The following is a 14062-nucleotide window of genomic DNA, read 5'->3' as shown; positions in this document are numbered from 1 at the left end:
GTCACTGTACCTCATGATTTAGTAATTTTTCAGTCTAATCCACTCGTTTTCATTGTACTTTACCTAGAAAAGTTCCATTTTTTCCTCTTGTTAAATAAATCAGCTGATGTTGACAACTGCTGCATTAGAATATTTTTTTAACAGATGGGGTTAACAAATGGTACGCTTTATTTGGAAGTTTTAATAGGCTAGAAAATTGTTTCAAATTTTTGAGTGGATAATAGGTTTTTAGACGATCTTTTTGAGGTATAATTTATAACCATATAGTTCACCTGCTTTAGGTACATAAATCATTGATTTTTAGTAAATTTACATCATTGTGCAGCCATTACTACATCCAGTTTTGAACATTTCTATCATCCCACAGAGATTCTTCATACTCATTTGTAGTTCATAAAAAAGTAAAGTTTTTATTCATGACACATTCATGTAATTTTCAGTAACAAAATTATGTATTAATGATAAATTTTCACATGTCTCTTTAATAACTAATGTACATTTCTTTCTAAAAGTAGTTAATTTCTTACTCGTTTAAAAAAATATCACCCTCAACTTGAAGAACAAATTGTATGTATTATTTTTTTAATGTCTATTTCAGCCACTTGTCACTTCTGAGAAGGACAGCTAATTTGGAATTCAGAATACTTGTCTTTTTTAAAAGTACCATTCATCTCTGACTTTAGTTGCTGTTAGGTGCTTGCCCACTGGATAACCAGCACTCCTTTTGTGTCCCTTGAAGATATTCATAGTCATTCTTTTTGTCACATAACAAAGTGTGGTTACGGTGCTACTGATATTTAAGGGTCTTATTTTTATTATATTGGTGATACCCTCTAGCATGTAAACTGCAATCTATTTTGATATATTGAATTTTTTAAAAAAAAGTATTTTTCCTATTGTAGAAATTTCTGCCTATAATTTCATGCATATATTAAAAAATTAGTAAAATATAGTTTTTCATATTAGCTTATATAATCAACTCAGTATAAATAGGAGTTTGACTATTTTCCCCCTACACCCCAATCATTTTACCAGTCCTTTGGAATATTAGATCCACTTTGGGGAAGACTAATACAGAAAAATTGGTTGTATTGAGGTCAGTTGGGAGGCTGTTACGGTAGTTTAGATGTGAAACGATAATGGTAGCTTTGATGGTGGTGAGGATGGGGAGAAGTGGACAAATATAAGAGATATTTAGGCCATAAAATCAATGGATGCTGGTGATTGGGTGATTGACTAAATGGAAAGGAAAGGGAGAAGTTAAAAGATGAGTCCCAGGTGTCTGACTGGAGCAAATTTATGAATGATGATAATATATATCGGTAGAGTTGGTGAACACTGGAAGCAGGGAGAGAAAAGGGGAAATGAATCCATTTGGGACATGCTAAATTTGAAGTGTTTATGGGACATCCAAGTGAAAAGGGTTGAGTACATTAATAGATCTAGAACATAGAAGGCAAATTTGTTAATTTGGGAGCACATGTGTGGAATTGCCCAGGGAATATGTATATGAGAAAAGAAGCCTTCTTTAAATGTATGAGTAAAATTGAACATTAAACAGGCATTTTTTTTGTTTAATTAAGGTTTTGTTTTGTCTTTTCTATTAGGAGTATATGGTGATGTACATCGAGTGAAGATTATGTTTAATAAGAAAGAAAATGCCTTGGTTCAGATGGCAGATGCAAGTCAAGCTCAGCTAGGTACTATGGTTAATAGTAGTAATGAAAGCCTCCTCCTTTTGTATGTGAATTTGCCTATAAAATAAATTTCTAGGTGGTAGGACTATCATTTTACTGAAGGGTACCTTCTTATGCAAATGTCTTCATTATTATTTGAGCCTACTTCTGATTTAAGATTAAAAAAAGAGGGGCACCTGGGTGGCTCAGTGGGTTAGGCGTCTGACTCTTGATTTCGGCTGAGGTCATGATCTCACAGTTGTGAGATCGAGCCCCACATCGGGCTCTGTGCTGGCCATACAGCCTGCTTGGGACTCTCTCTTCCTCTCTCTGCCCTTCTCCCTTTCAGGCTCGAACTCTCTTTCAGGGGAAAAAAAAAAGGTTAAAAAATAATTATTGCTCTTTGAAGTCTGAAGTTCGTTTATCTACTTTAACATATTGTTGATGTTTGGACCTTTATAAACTCTAGGTTTTTTCCATTAAGTATAAACTAATAAATGTGACTTTTTTTTGTTTCATTTAATTTTGTTTATTTATTTGTTTTTCTTCCAAATTAAGTTTTCTGTAACTGTTTCATGGCTTAAAAGTTTGAGCAAACTTCATAATAATGGTGTAAGAAAGTTGCATTCCATGGCCTTAATAGTTCATAGTTACAGTGGCTCTTAAAATATTACTACTCAGATTTTTTTATTAAAAGAATGTGTTGCCAGGGGTGCTGGCTGGCTCAGTCGGTAGAGCATGCAACTCTTGATCTCAGGGTTATGAGTTCAAGTCACTTTGGGCATGGAGTCTGCTTTTAAAAACAAAAAACAATGTGTTGCTTGAGATTAAAATACTTTATTCAATAGCCATTTCCTGAGCACTTGTTCTGTGCACTATGGAACTTTCTAGCACTCTGCTAGAAAGATATTTATTTTTTGTTTAATTGCTTCTCTTTCATCATAGTAAAGTCATTTAATACATTTCTATATGTAAGAGTTTTTGAATTTAAAACTATTATAACACCCAGAACTGGCAATATAATTTTAAATGATTAAATAAAAGAATTTAATGATAATTTAGACAAATTTTACAAGAACTTTATCTTAATACCCAAACTTTTCTTAATTTTCTTCTATGCACTAGCTATGAACCACCTGAGTGGGCAGAGACTTTACGGAAAAGTGCTTCGTGCTACACTGTCCAAACATCAGGCAGTTCAGCTTCCCCGAGAGGGACAAGAAGACCAAGGTCTGACTAAGGATTTTAGCAATAGTCCTTTGCATCGCTTTAAAAAACCTGGCTCTAAAAACTTCCAGAATATTTTTCCACCATCAGCCACTCTGCATCTTTCCAACATCCCGTATGTACCTAATTAATTATTATTCATTTAGATGATTAATAGTCTACAGTATATGGTTTGGGAGAGGTAGAAACTCTGAAATTATTGTAACGTAGCAGTTGTCCTAGTCACCAATTTCTTATAAGATTACTTATTTACCATCATGTCTTAAAGTCATATCTCTAGTCATACACCAAAAGTGAAAGATAAGTTTCTTTCCAAATGGAGAATTAGCAACGTTACCTTTCAGTTATAAAAGGGCATAAAAATAAGTTTATGCAGAAATATTCCATTGGTACATACTTGTTCATCCCTTTGTATAGAAGTAAAGAATTAATATAACAAACTCAAATAATTTATGTGTCTAAGAATATGGTAAAAATGAATTTTCTTTATCTACAAGTTGCAAAACCATGTATATGTTAATTACTCTGGGGCACATGGTGGCTCAGTCAGTTAAGCATTTGGACTCTTACTTTTGACTCACATCGTGAAGTCAGGGTTTGTGAGTTTGAGCCCCACACCAGGCTCCACAATGACAGCACAGAGCCTGCTTGGGATTCTCTCTCCCTCTCTCTGCCCACCCCACCCCGCACCTTGTGCATGTGCGCATTTCTTCTCTCTCTCTCTCTTTCTCTCTCTTTCTCAAAATAAAAAATAAGCTTTTAAAAAAATAGGGGTGCCTGGGTGGCTCAGTCAGTTGAGTGTCCAACTTTGGCTCAGGTCGCGATCTCACAGTTTGTGAGTTCAAGCCCTGCATCAGGTTCGCTGCTATCAGCATAGAGCCCGCTTCAGCTCCTTGGATCCTCTGTGTCCCTCTCTCCATCCCTTCTCCACTGTTGCGGTCTTTCTCTCAAAAATAAAATAAATAATTTTTTAAATGTTTATAAAAGCTAAAAATTACTTTATTGTGACTACTCCATTTTAACCAGTGTTGTAGGAGACTTGTTCTTTAGTCATCATCATCTTTTTTTTTTTTTTTAAGTTTATTTATTTATTTTTGAGACAGAGACAGCTGAGTGGGGAAGGAGCAGAGAGCAAGGGAGAGAGAGAATCCCAAGCAGGCTCTGCACTCTAAGCACATATGAAGATGGCAGTTGTATATAACTTAATCTAATACATGAAAAGAGAATAAACTTTGGAAAGAGTGGCGTTGTGTATGGCCATGTGTGTAGAAATTTAAAGACTTGAGGGAATGGAGAAGGGTAAAAAAGTTCTAGAACATTATTGAGAATGAGAATGGGGATGAATAGGAATAGAAAGTAATCACCCAAAATAATGTTGAGTGCTCAGGCTGCCAGCTAGTCTCTGGATAGGCTACCTGAAGGAACCTTGAATCTGAATTGGACAATGGCTCAAATCTCATGCCAGCTAAGAAACTGGAGGAGTCCCTTAAAAATCTCTAGGTTATGTGGATCTAGAAATGTAGCAGCTCATCATTATGGAGACAGAGTGACAACATATTTGGATACCAGGGCAGGCTCTTGTCATTATTACCTTCTTAAATACATTATCTAGGGGCTGGTCTCAGGTTGCAGCCTACATAGGATGTGTAGGCAGAAGAGGGAGAGGACATGAATATTTTCTGAACCATCTACCAAGTTCTGGGCACCATGCTGGCAACTTACATTTGTTACCTCATTTAATCTCCATATAATAACCTTTTAAAAAAATGTTTATTCATTTTTGAGAGATAGTGTGCACGAGAGCAGGGGAGGGACAGAGAGAGGGGGACAGAGAATCCGAAGCAGGCTCTGCACTGACAGCAGAGAGCCTGATGCAGGGTTTGAACTCACAGACCAGGAGATCATGACTTGAGCCAGTCAGATGCTTAATTGACTGAGCCACTAAGGTGCCCCCATTTTAACCATTTTTGAATGTGCAGTTTGGTGTACATTCACATTAAAGTACATTCAGATTGTACAACCATCACCTCTGTCCATCTCCAGATTCTTGTCATTATCCCAAATTGAAACTCTGTACCCATTAAGAGTAATTCCCCATTTCCCTCTACTCTCCAGTCCTTGGTAACCACTATTCTTTCTTTCTTTCTCTGTTAATTCATACCTAAAAACCTTTGAAATAAAGTCATTTGTTTCATTTTATCAGTGAAACTCAGGTTTAGTACCTTACTCAAGGTCATACACCAAATGAATGAGAAATAGAATGTGAACTCAGATCTGTCTCCATGCAGAACCAATCATTGTCTTCCTGCACCGTCCTTACTGGCAGTTATGAGATGAGATACAGTGTTCTTAAGACAGTATGGCAGTTAAATCATCTCATAGGAAATTAGTGAATAGGACAACTGCTATGTTGGAATAATTTAGTCAGTTGACTCTCATGTGATAGGCCACTATATTAGTTATCTAAAATGTTTATTAGCTGATACTGTTACTGTGATTCAGGAATACAGAGTGGCTTAGCTGGTTAGTTTTAACTTAGAGTGTCTCAAAAATTTGAAGTTTTAACTGGGGCTACAGGATCCACTTCCAAGGTGGCTCACTTACTTATGAATCTAGTTGTTGACAGGCAGCCTCAGTTCCTTGCCACAAAGGACTTCTCCATATGGGTGTTTGAGCATCCCTCTGAAAGAGTAGCTGGTTTCTTCCAGAGCTGATGATTCAAGGGAGGGCAGGGTGGGAATTGCAATGTCTCTTAGCCTTAGAAGTCTAACACGTCAGGACCCCTGGGTGGCTCTGTTGGTTAAATGTCCGTCTTCAGCTCAGGTCATGATCTCTCAGTCGGTTAGTTCGAGTCCAGCGTCAGGCTCTGTGCTGACAGCTCAGAGCCTGGAGCCTGCTTTGGATACTGTGTCTCCCTCTCTGTCTGGCCCTCCTCCACTCATGCTCTGTCTCTGCCTCTCAAAAATGAGGGGCGCCTGGGTGGCTCAGTCGGTTGAGCGTCCGACTTCAGCTCAGGTCACGATCTCGCGGTCCGTGAGTTCGAGCCCCGCATCGGGCTCTGGGCTGATGGCTCAGAGCCTGGAGCCTGCTTCCGATTCTGTGTCTCCCTCTCTCTCTGCCCCTCCCCCGTTCATGCTTTGTCTCTCTCTGTCTCAAAAATAAATAAACGTTAAAAAAAAATTTTTTTTTAAAATGAATAAACGTTAAAAAAAAGAAGAAGTCAAACATATTGTTTCTATGGTACCCTAAAGGTTACAGAGGACATCTCTTCCTTATGGAAGAGGAGTATCTAAAGGCCTTGAATACTAGGAGGCAATAGTAGTGAGGGGAGGGGGAAGCATCTTAGAGCCTGACTCCCACATACATGTATTCAGAATTACCCTAAAAGCCATTAAAAATGTAGACATCTGGTCAAGAGCCAACAAGTCAGAACTGGGAAGTAATTTTGGAAACACTAGAAGTAGTTTTGGAAATACCATTAACATTAATTACTGAAGCCAGTGGTATGGGTAATTATCGCTTTAAAAGAAATACAGATAGATTTTCTTGTTCTTTAAATACCTGCCCGTGTTTTTAAAAATTTTTTTAACGTTTATTTATTTTTGAGAGAGAGAGCACAAGCAGGGGAGAGGCAGAGAGAGAGGGAGACAGAGTCTGAAGCAGGCTTCAGGCTCTGAGCTGTCAGCACAGAGTCTGATGCAGGGCTTGAGCCCATGAACCATGATATCATGACCTGAGCTGAAGTCAGATGCTTAACTGACTGAGCCACCCAGGTGCCCCAATACCTGCCCGTATTTTATGCAAAAGATTTTAGACCAAAGTACATTGTTTTAGAACATGTATGTGTCAACTTTGAACATCTTTCAGGGCAGTTCCAAAAGCCCTTTCAGGGCTTTATTGTCTTAGAAATGTGAGATACTCTGAAGATTTGACAGTTGAAAATTAATCTTTGGTTCATTTGAGAACTGGGGCTAAGATAGTTGACACTCTCTGTGATGTTTTCACAGCCCTTCTGTTACAGTGGATGATCTGAAGAACCTTTTCACAGAAGCTGGATGTTCAGTGAAGGCTTTTAAATTCTTTCAGTAAGTCCATGCTTTCAAGAAATACATTATTTTAAGTGGTGTGCAAATTTTAAAGGTAGTTCAATGAAGTCTTCTAGGGTTGGGGAGATTTGTGGGTAAAATTAATTCTACATACTTTTTATATTTCTTCCATTATTTTCAGGAAAGATCGCAAAATGGCACTCATTCAGTTGGGATCTGTGGAAGAAGCAATCCAGGCCCTCATTGAACTTCATAACCATGACCTTGGAGAAAATCATCACCTCAGAGTTTCCTTCTCAAAATCTACAATCTGATTTTTCTGTGAATTTTTCTCCTAAGACTGGACCATAATTTCAGTAAAACCTTCAGACATAGACTGAAGCAACTCAAGACCAATTCTGCCTCTTTCACAAAAATAACTCTGAGTTTGATATCCACGTATATTCAGAAAATTAAGGGACGTTCTTTTTTTCCATTTTTCCCCCTTGCCAGTATGTGATCAAAGGTTCGTTTTTTCCTTTGTACCTTAGTGTCTATGAAAATAACCTTCAGGAAAAAAAAATCAGGAAAAGAATTTTTTTAATAATTTAATTCCCTGTATTAAATTGGATTTCAAGAGGGCAGTCTTTCTTTTAGTTTGGGTCCAGATCAGCCTTATACAACATTTCTAAACTCCTTTGTACTTTGGAAAAATTTAAACATACAGGCTTTTAAAATTACTTACAACAAAGTTTTTAACTTTATGATTCAGAAGTTCAACCCCTATAGGAAATTATGTTCACTTCTAAATTATATCGGTTGTTAGGCATATATTGATAGGTATTATACATAAACAAATTGGGTTGTATTGGAAGAAAATTTATAAACTTGCACATTTTCTTTCAATTGTTTCTTTTTTTCACTGTAAGACACTCCTTTGAAGAATACATATCTTTAATTTTTTAAGACTATTTGGAGAAATGAAGTGTCTCAGTTGTCCCCAAAGGAAATTAAGTGGAATCCAAGATCTGTTAAGGTGTCAAAAGAAATAGTAATTTTATGAGGAAAAATCATGGTTTAATTTTCAAAATGATACTATTTGCCGAGTAATATGATCTTCGAAAATTTAAAAAGAAAAATAATCCTACTTATAAACTACTTTTTTATAATTGTTTTCAGAAAAAAAAGTTTACAAGGAAAATATTCAGGTCTATCATATGGTTTGACAGATTTTTTAAAAGTTATTTTTGGTAAGGTCTTCTTTTGGAAAAAAATTAATCTCAAGGGTTTTTTGTACCACTATAATCTCTAATACTTATTCAGAATTACTGTGTATTTACTTAATTTCTTATTATGTGCCTTATTATGTGCTTATGATACAATAGGTTAGAATTTTATCTAAGTATCTTGAAAGCTATATTGTGGGCTTGGTGAGCATTTTGTTTTTTCTTTCCCTGTTTTGGTAAGGATTTTAAAGTTTTTTCATTGCAATTTTAAGTGGTTTTCAATAAGTAATAGTTTTTATTCAAATTTTTGGTGCTTTGGTGCAGAGATGGGGTGGGGAAGGGTGAATGGTTTGGGGAATAACTCAGTTGCACACCTGTAGGCCTCTTCACTTTGTGACCAATAGCGGTCATTGCCAGTTATAGCATACCAGTTTGGGACTATAAAATACAATTTCAGTTTCTGAATCTTGTCTAACCTTTATCACCCATTAGAATTTGTCTCAGGATTACTTGGTTTTTCTCAGTACAGTGCGATGCTTTTCTTTGTTAATGTAACTTTATTACTAAGTGTCCACATTATATGGGGTATGAGAAGGTGGGTCCTTTCTCATACTCTGTCCCTTTCTCTTTTTGGTTGAGTGTAAGAATGCATTTTAATGTTACTTCAGTGATTCTATAATGTAAAATTATTTCTTTTTAATAAGAAACTTTGCATTTGTTCATTATTTTTTCAATGCTTGATTAGATTTTTTTAAAGCAGAATTTGTCATAGGGGTCATTTTTGTCCATCCCTTTTACACTTTTCAGATTCTCAGAGTAGCTCATCTCACCTTTAAAAAGAATATCTCAACTTCTTTACTATATTGCAGCCATTAATTCGAATGTTGGAAGATTTTTACAAAAGAAATTTTACAGAAAATTGGAGACTACAAAAGATACTATAGGTTATAAAAAACAATTCACTTCACACTGAGGAGCAGGTATCTGATAGACTAGGAAGGAGGCCACTAAATTGAGATTCATTTCAAATGAATCCATTTTAACATTGGCTGAATAGATAGTAATAATTAGCTATATAGTTTTTATTTTTTTCACTTTACAAAATGTGTGTTTACACATTTTTACCCCTCTGGTAAGAGGGGAGAGGAAAAAAAAAAACCTTTTTTTTTTTGAGAAATCTCCCCAAATTTGCTTCTTGTTTCCTTCCATACAGGCACTATTATAATTTTCAGTGTCACATTTATTGGATTATTTTGTTTGCTTTGAGTTAGGAATTACTGTGTAATTTTAATTCATGATTCTCATAACATTTAGTGTCAGTGTAGCAGAAAGGAGATAGTAATAGTGTTGAATGTTAATTTTGAAGTAGGGAATGGCCTTTAAATCTGAGAGAGAACATTTGAATCTTTTTCAGGGATGTGTGTGTGTGTGTGTGTGTGTGTGTAGGTAAGTATGTATACATATACATGCACTCTTCTAATGTACATACATATACACATTACATACATTTTAATTTATTGACAAAATCAAATTAAGATTTGGAAAAGTGAGATATTCTTGTCTAAAACAGTATGTTTGAAATCTTCAATTTGTGTCTGAAATTAGCTGTAGTGCATGGATATTGCCCATATTGAGTTATTTACTATTTGAATTATAGAGGTCTACAGTATTTGTTGGCATAGTTTCTGTAGAGAGATTTAAAGATATCAGGGTAGTGGAAAAACTAGATCTTCATACTTTTGTTTTGGCGTACATTTATTCAGTATCTTCTAAGCAATGTTTATTTTCACTGTTGAGCTGTCATAGTATCTTATTTTTAAGTTTATTTACTTTATTTTAAGGACTATTGTCTTAATCACTTTTGGAGGTGTCTTGACTTGTACACAAAGTATATATATTCAGGTCTTCAAAAAATAGCAGTACACGTTCAGCAATAGCAATGTATGCCAAAAAGTTTGAGATTTAAATAACTTACATAGCAGTAAAATGTGTTTTGTGTGAGATACAAATAGAAAAATGACCCAGTATCTTAATATCTTAATCAATAACTTACTGAAGAATATCAGAATTCCCCAGTAGCTCCAATAGAATGCCATATAGTCTTTAAAAGTAAATATTATGATGTTATTTTTAGTAATGTTTCTTATTCTGTAGTTAAAAGTTGCAAATCTCACAATTTTTAAAGACTTAATTTCTGCCTGCCTAATTCCTTAAGGGAGCAATGTCTTATTTGGCTCCACCTAGGATGGTGATCATTGGTTCTGCTTCAGATGATAAAGAGATAACTCCCATAAATGTCATTAGGCAGTGGAATTTATATAATGAATATATTATCATGTAATTTCTGGTCCCACTAAATATTTTTGGGCAGAAGGTGACAAGCTCAAAAGTACGTGTTTTTCCCCCCCTTGAGTCACTTAAAAACCCTAAGTTTGCCAAACTATCAATCTATCTCTTAGAAAACCTAATGTGTACTGCTATTTTTAAACCAAAAAGACAGCATGACTATGCGTAAAAGCATTTTTCTTAGCCTTTCGTCTTGATCAGTCGTTAACAAGAATAAAACTGCCAGACTTAAAATATTCTATTATTGTGCTTAAAAAATACAATTTAGATTGCACAGAAGTTTTCCTTTAAAGAAAATAGAACTCAGCTGTCCTTCAAAAGAGCTGTGTTGTTATCTACAAGACTATTTGCAGTCTTTTTTCACAGCAAATTCTAACAGTTATGAATGGTTTAAAGAGTAGAAAATTACTAAAATATTAGTGGGGGGTTTTATAGAGGGAAGAAAACAAAACAGGACCAAAGTTTATGTGCCTTCTTCAGTAGTCTTAATTGACCTGTTCTTCCTATTTGAGACTAAGGTAGTTATCAGTATTCTGGTTTTCAGGAAATATGTACTATAAAGTTTTAAAAGAATGTTATCTCACAGACTATTCATACAAGCAAAGAATTGTAACTGTAGAAATGAGGTTTCAGTTACACTTCTGCCTTTATCACATGATATTCATTATATAGCATTGTGCAGGTCCAAGAATGAGCCGCTCTAAATCTCTGTGGTCGTCATTTTTGTTTTTGTAACCTGAGGCATATGTTCCAGAAAACAGGGATATTTGTCTGGTCCAGTGACCTTGGTGATAATAGTCATGATCGAAAGCTGCTTATAGCAAGCTTAAGTCAGCACTGTAAACAGATTTTGTTTTTGTTGTTGTTATTTTCAGTTTTTGAATCTATGTAGTAGTTGTATTAACAAATATTTAAATAGATATTTTTGATGTCATTTAAAAAACAAAACATGCTCTGGCCTTTTCCCCCCTTACCATTGTTACCCAGATCTTTTAAAAATTCATCCCATATCCAGAAAGTACTAATTATAGATTGCTGACCAAGCAAAGTTTTGCATCAAAATGTCACCTCATTGCTCTGACCAAAGACTTAACTGTTCTGGTTTTAACTCCTCTCATTAAGCATTTTTTCCCAAGCTCCTTTCTGCAAGAAGACCCAGCGCAAAGCGGCCTTTACTTTCTACTTCCTATTGGTGAATAGACTACTTAGAGAAAATGGGAGTATAAATGTGAACAGAATGGATTAGGATGACAAGGGTTTGATGGGCATTTTCAGTACTGTATTTAAGAAAAAAAAAAATAGCACAGCTAGGAGCCTCTGACATTGTCTTGTGTTTTATGTGGTCTGTTCATAAAATTCCCTTTTTCAGTTTATAAGAATGTTCATCTAACAGAAGAAGATGCTGTAAATATTTGTAACAACATTTTTTTTAACCAGGCCAAAAAAGAAAAAAAAAAAAAGGTTTTTGGGAACAAGTTAACATATAAAGTGGTTTTATATAAAACATCAATTGTCTTGTATATTTTGATAAGCAGCAGTACCAGCTTTCATTTGTAACACAGTTTGTGGTGTTGGAAGAAGAGGATTCTGTGATTAAGTGAATTATGTTATAAATGCAAAGAGAAGATAAAATATTAAAAAACATATTTTCTAAATGCGTAGTGCATGGTTAATTCAAGCTTCTGTACACTACAGTATATTCCATTTTCGTTCAGTTTGTATATTTGCTGACAATTACTTGGTATCTCTAATCTCTTTTCCTAACAAGTATAGCATTGTAGCATGCCTTTTAATAAATGTCATGACATCTGTACTCTCTTAAAATTTTTCTGTGTTCTTGTGTCTGTACTTTGGGTTTCTTCTTGTCTTACTTGTAATTCTAATGATGTCATATTTTCTTTTCTTTTTCATAGCCATCCATCTAAACTTGTCATAGTTAGGGATCATAGCAAGCACATATTCATACAACTTTAAAAACTGATGAAACCCTAAGTCTGCTAACCACCTCTCTTTTAATTAATTAAGGAATGATTTTTAATAATGAAGGGCATAGTGCTTTTCTAATAGTCCTACAATGTAACAACTTCTATGGCCCTCTCCCTGTAGCACAAGCATATTGGCACACTTGCATGAGTTCTCTTTCTCTCTCCTCTCTCCCTTTCTCCACCTTTCTGTGTAAGTGTCTGACACGCACAACTCTTCATATAAATGCGATTGCCAAACAAGAGTTGGAACACTTTTTCCAGTTCGGTTTTTGGCTTCCTGTGGGATTAGTATACATACTTGAAACGTGAGGTGTCATTCCAGACCAAATTTGTCTTGCTTTTAGTTAAAAGGTAACACAGCTACAGCTGCCTATATATTGCTTTTACTTAGACAAAAGTATTATTTCTGTGTTCTTTAAAGACCTATTGGATTGTAGGAGTTTTCTTTAATCTTTTACTAAGGATCTTTTGGAAGTGGGAATTTATTTTTAATGGAATAGGAAATTAGGTAACCACTATTGATCTTTGCTGGCTAGCCTGTAAAATGTCTTATATCCGTAAATGTAATTACTTTTTTTTTTCCAGCATTACAGACATTTTTATCAACAAAAGATAAAATAACACTATGGCCAAATGAGGTTTTAAACTTGCTTTTCTGTGAAATGCTCATTTACACAGTAGAGGGCTTACAACCATCCCTGAGTCATGTAGTTTGGAAATAAATGGATCTAAGAGACCACCTAGTTCAGTTTACACTTTTTAAAGATCAGCAGTGCAGAGAAGGAAGTGACTGGCCCAAGGCCACATGACAGTTAATTGCAGAATCTGGACTAGAACCCAGGACTCTTTGGCATTACTCAGTACTCAGTGTTGCCCCTAGGGGTTCTGTCCTGCCAACTGTTAGGATTGTGATCTTGAATGTCTGTACACAGGATTGAGGTACTTCTATGCTGTTCTGGAAACTACTAAGACCAATTTGAAAGCATTGCATAGTGGTGGGGGTGTTTCTGCTGAAGAGTAAAAAAAATGCTTACCTCCTTTTGAAAAGTTTAAGCTGAAAATGTAATTACAAGTTGCAAGTTTGAGAACTCTTAAAAACAGTTGCTGTTTGTATTACTTTGTTAGGGCTGACATGACAAAGTACCACAGACTAGGTGACTTAAACAAAAATTAATTTTCTTAATTCTGGAGACTGAAGTTTCAGATCAAGGTGTCAGCAGGGTTGATTTCTCCTGAGACCTCTTTCCTTGGCTTATAGATGGCCATCCTCTCTCCGTTCCTTGACATGGTCTTTCCTCTCTTGTGTAACTGTGGAATGTCAGCCTAAATCCATAAACCAAATAGTCTTAAACTCTTGCCTTCAATAGCAAGCCCCCAGAGTGGATCCTGAGGCCTCTCTAGGCAATTCTAGTCTGAATACATGTGGCTAAAACTATCCTACAGCTAATTATTAATATGTAGGAACACATACACTGCAATAATTATCTAGTCTTCACTTTTTTAAAGATTTTTTTAAGTTTTTTTTTTTTATTTTTTATTTACTTATTTTAAAAGAGGGAGAAAGAGCATAAGCAGGG

General features: G+C 35.3%; 1 protein-coding gene across 8 annotated transcripts in view; it reads left to right on the top strand.

The window, feature by feature from the left end:
• The window catches only part of PTBP3 (polypyrimidine tract binding protein 3), a 120799-nt gene extending 108644 nt beyond the window's left edge, over positions 1–12155 (top strand). For all 8 annotated transcript variants that reach the window (XM_030293960.2, XM_030293961.2, XM_030293959.2 and 5 more), the window contains 4 exons: positions 1608–1700; positions 2802–3018; positions 6911–6988; positions 7131–12155. In XM_030293960.2, coding sequence (XP_030149820.2) covers positions 1608–1700; positions 2802–3018; positions 6911–6988; positions 7131–7263 — 521 coding nt within the window. In that variant the 3' untranslated portion in view covers positions 7264–12155. The remainder of the gene's footprint in view (positions 1–1607; positions 1701–2801; positions 3019–6910; positions 6989–7130) is intronic.
• The last annotated feature ends 1907 nt before the right edge of the window (positions 12156–14062 follow it).

Source organism: Lynx canadensis, chromosome D4, assembly GCF_007474595.2.
Source record: "Lynx canadensis isolate LIC74 chromosome D4, mLynCan4.pri.v2, whole genome shotgun sequence".
NCBI classification, from domain to species: Eukaryota; Metazoa; Chordata; class Mammalia; order Carnivora; family Felidae; genus Lynx; species Lynx canadensis.
Note: the sequence above shows the minus strand (reverse complement) of the source record. Positions and strands in the feature narration are given on the sequence as shown.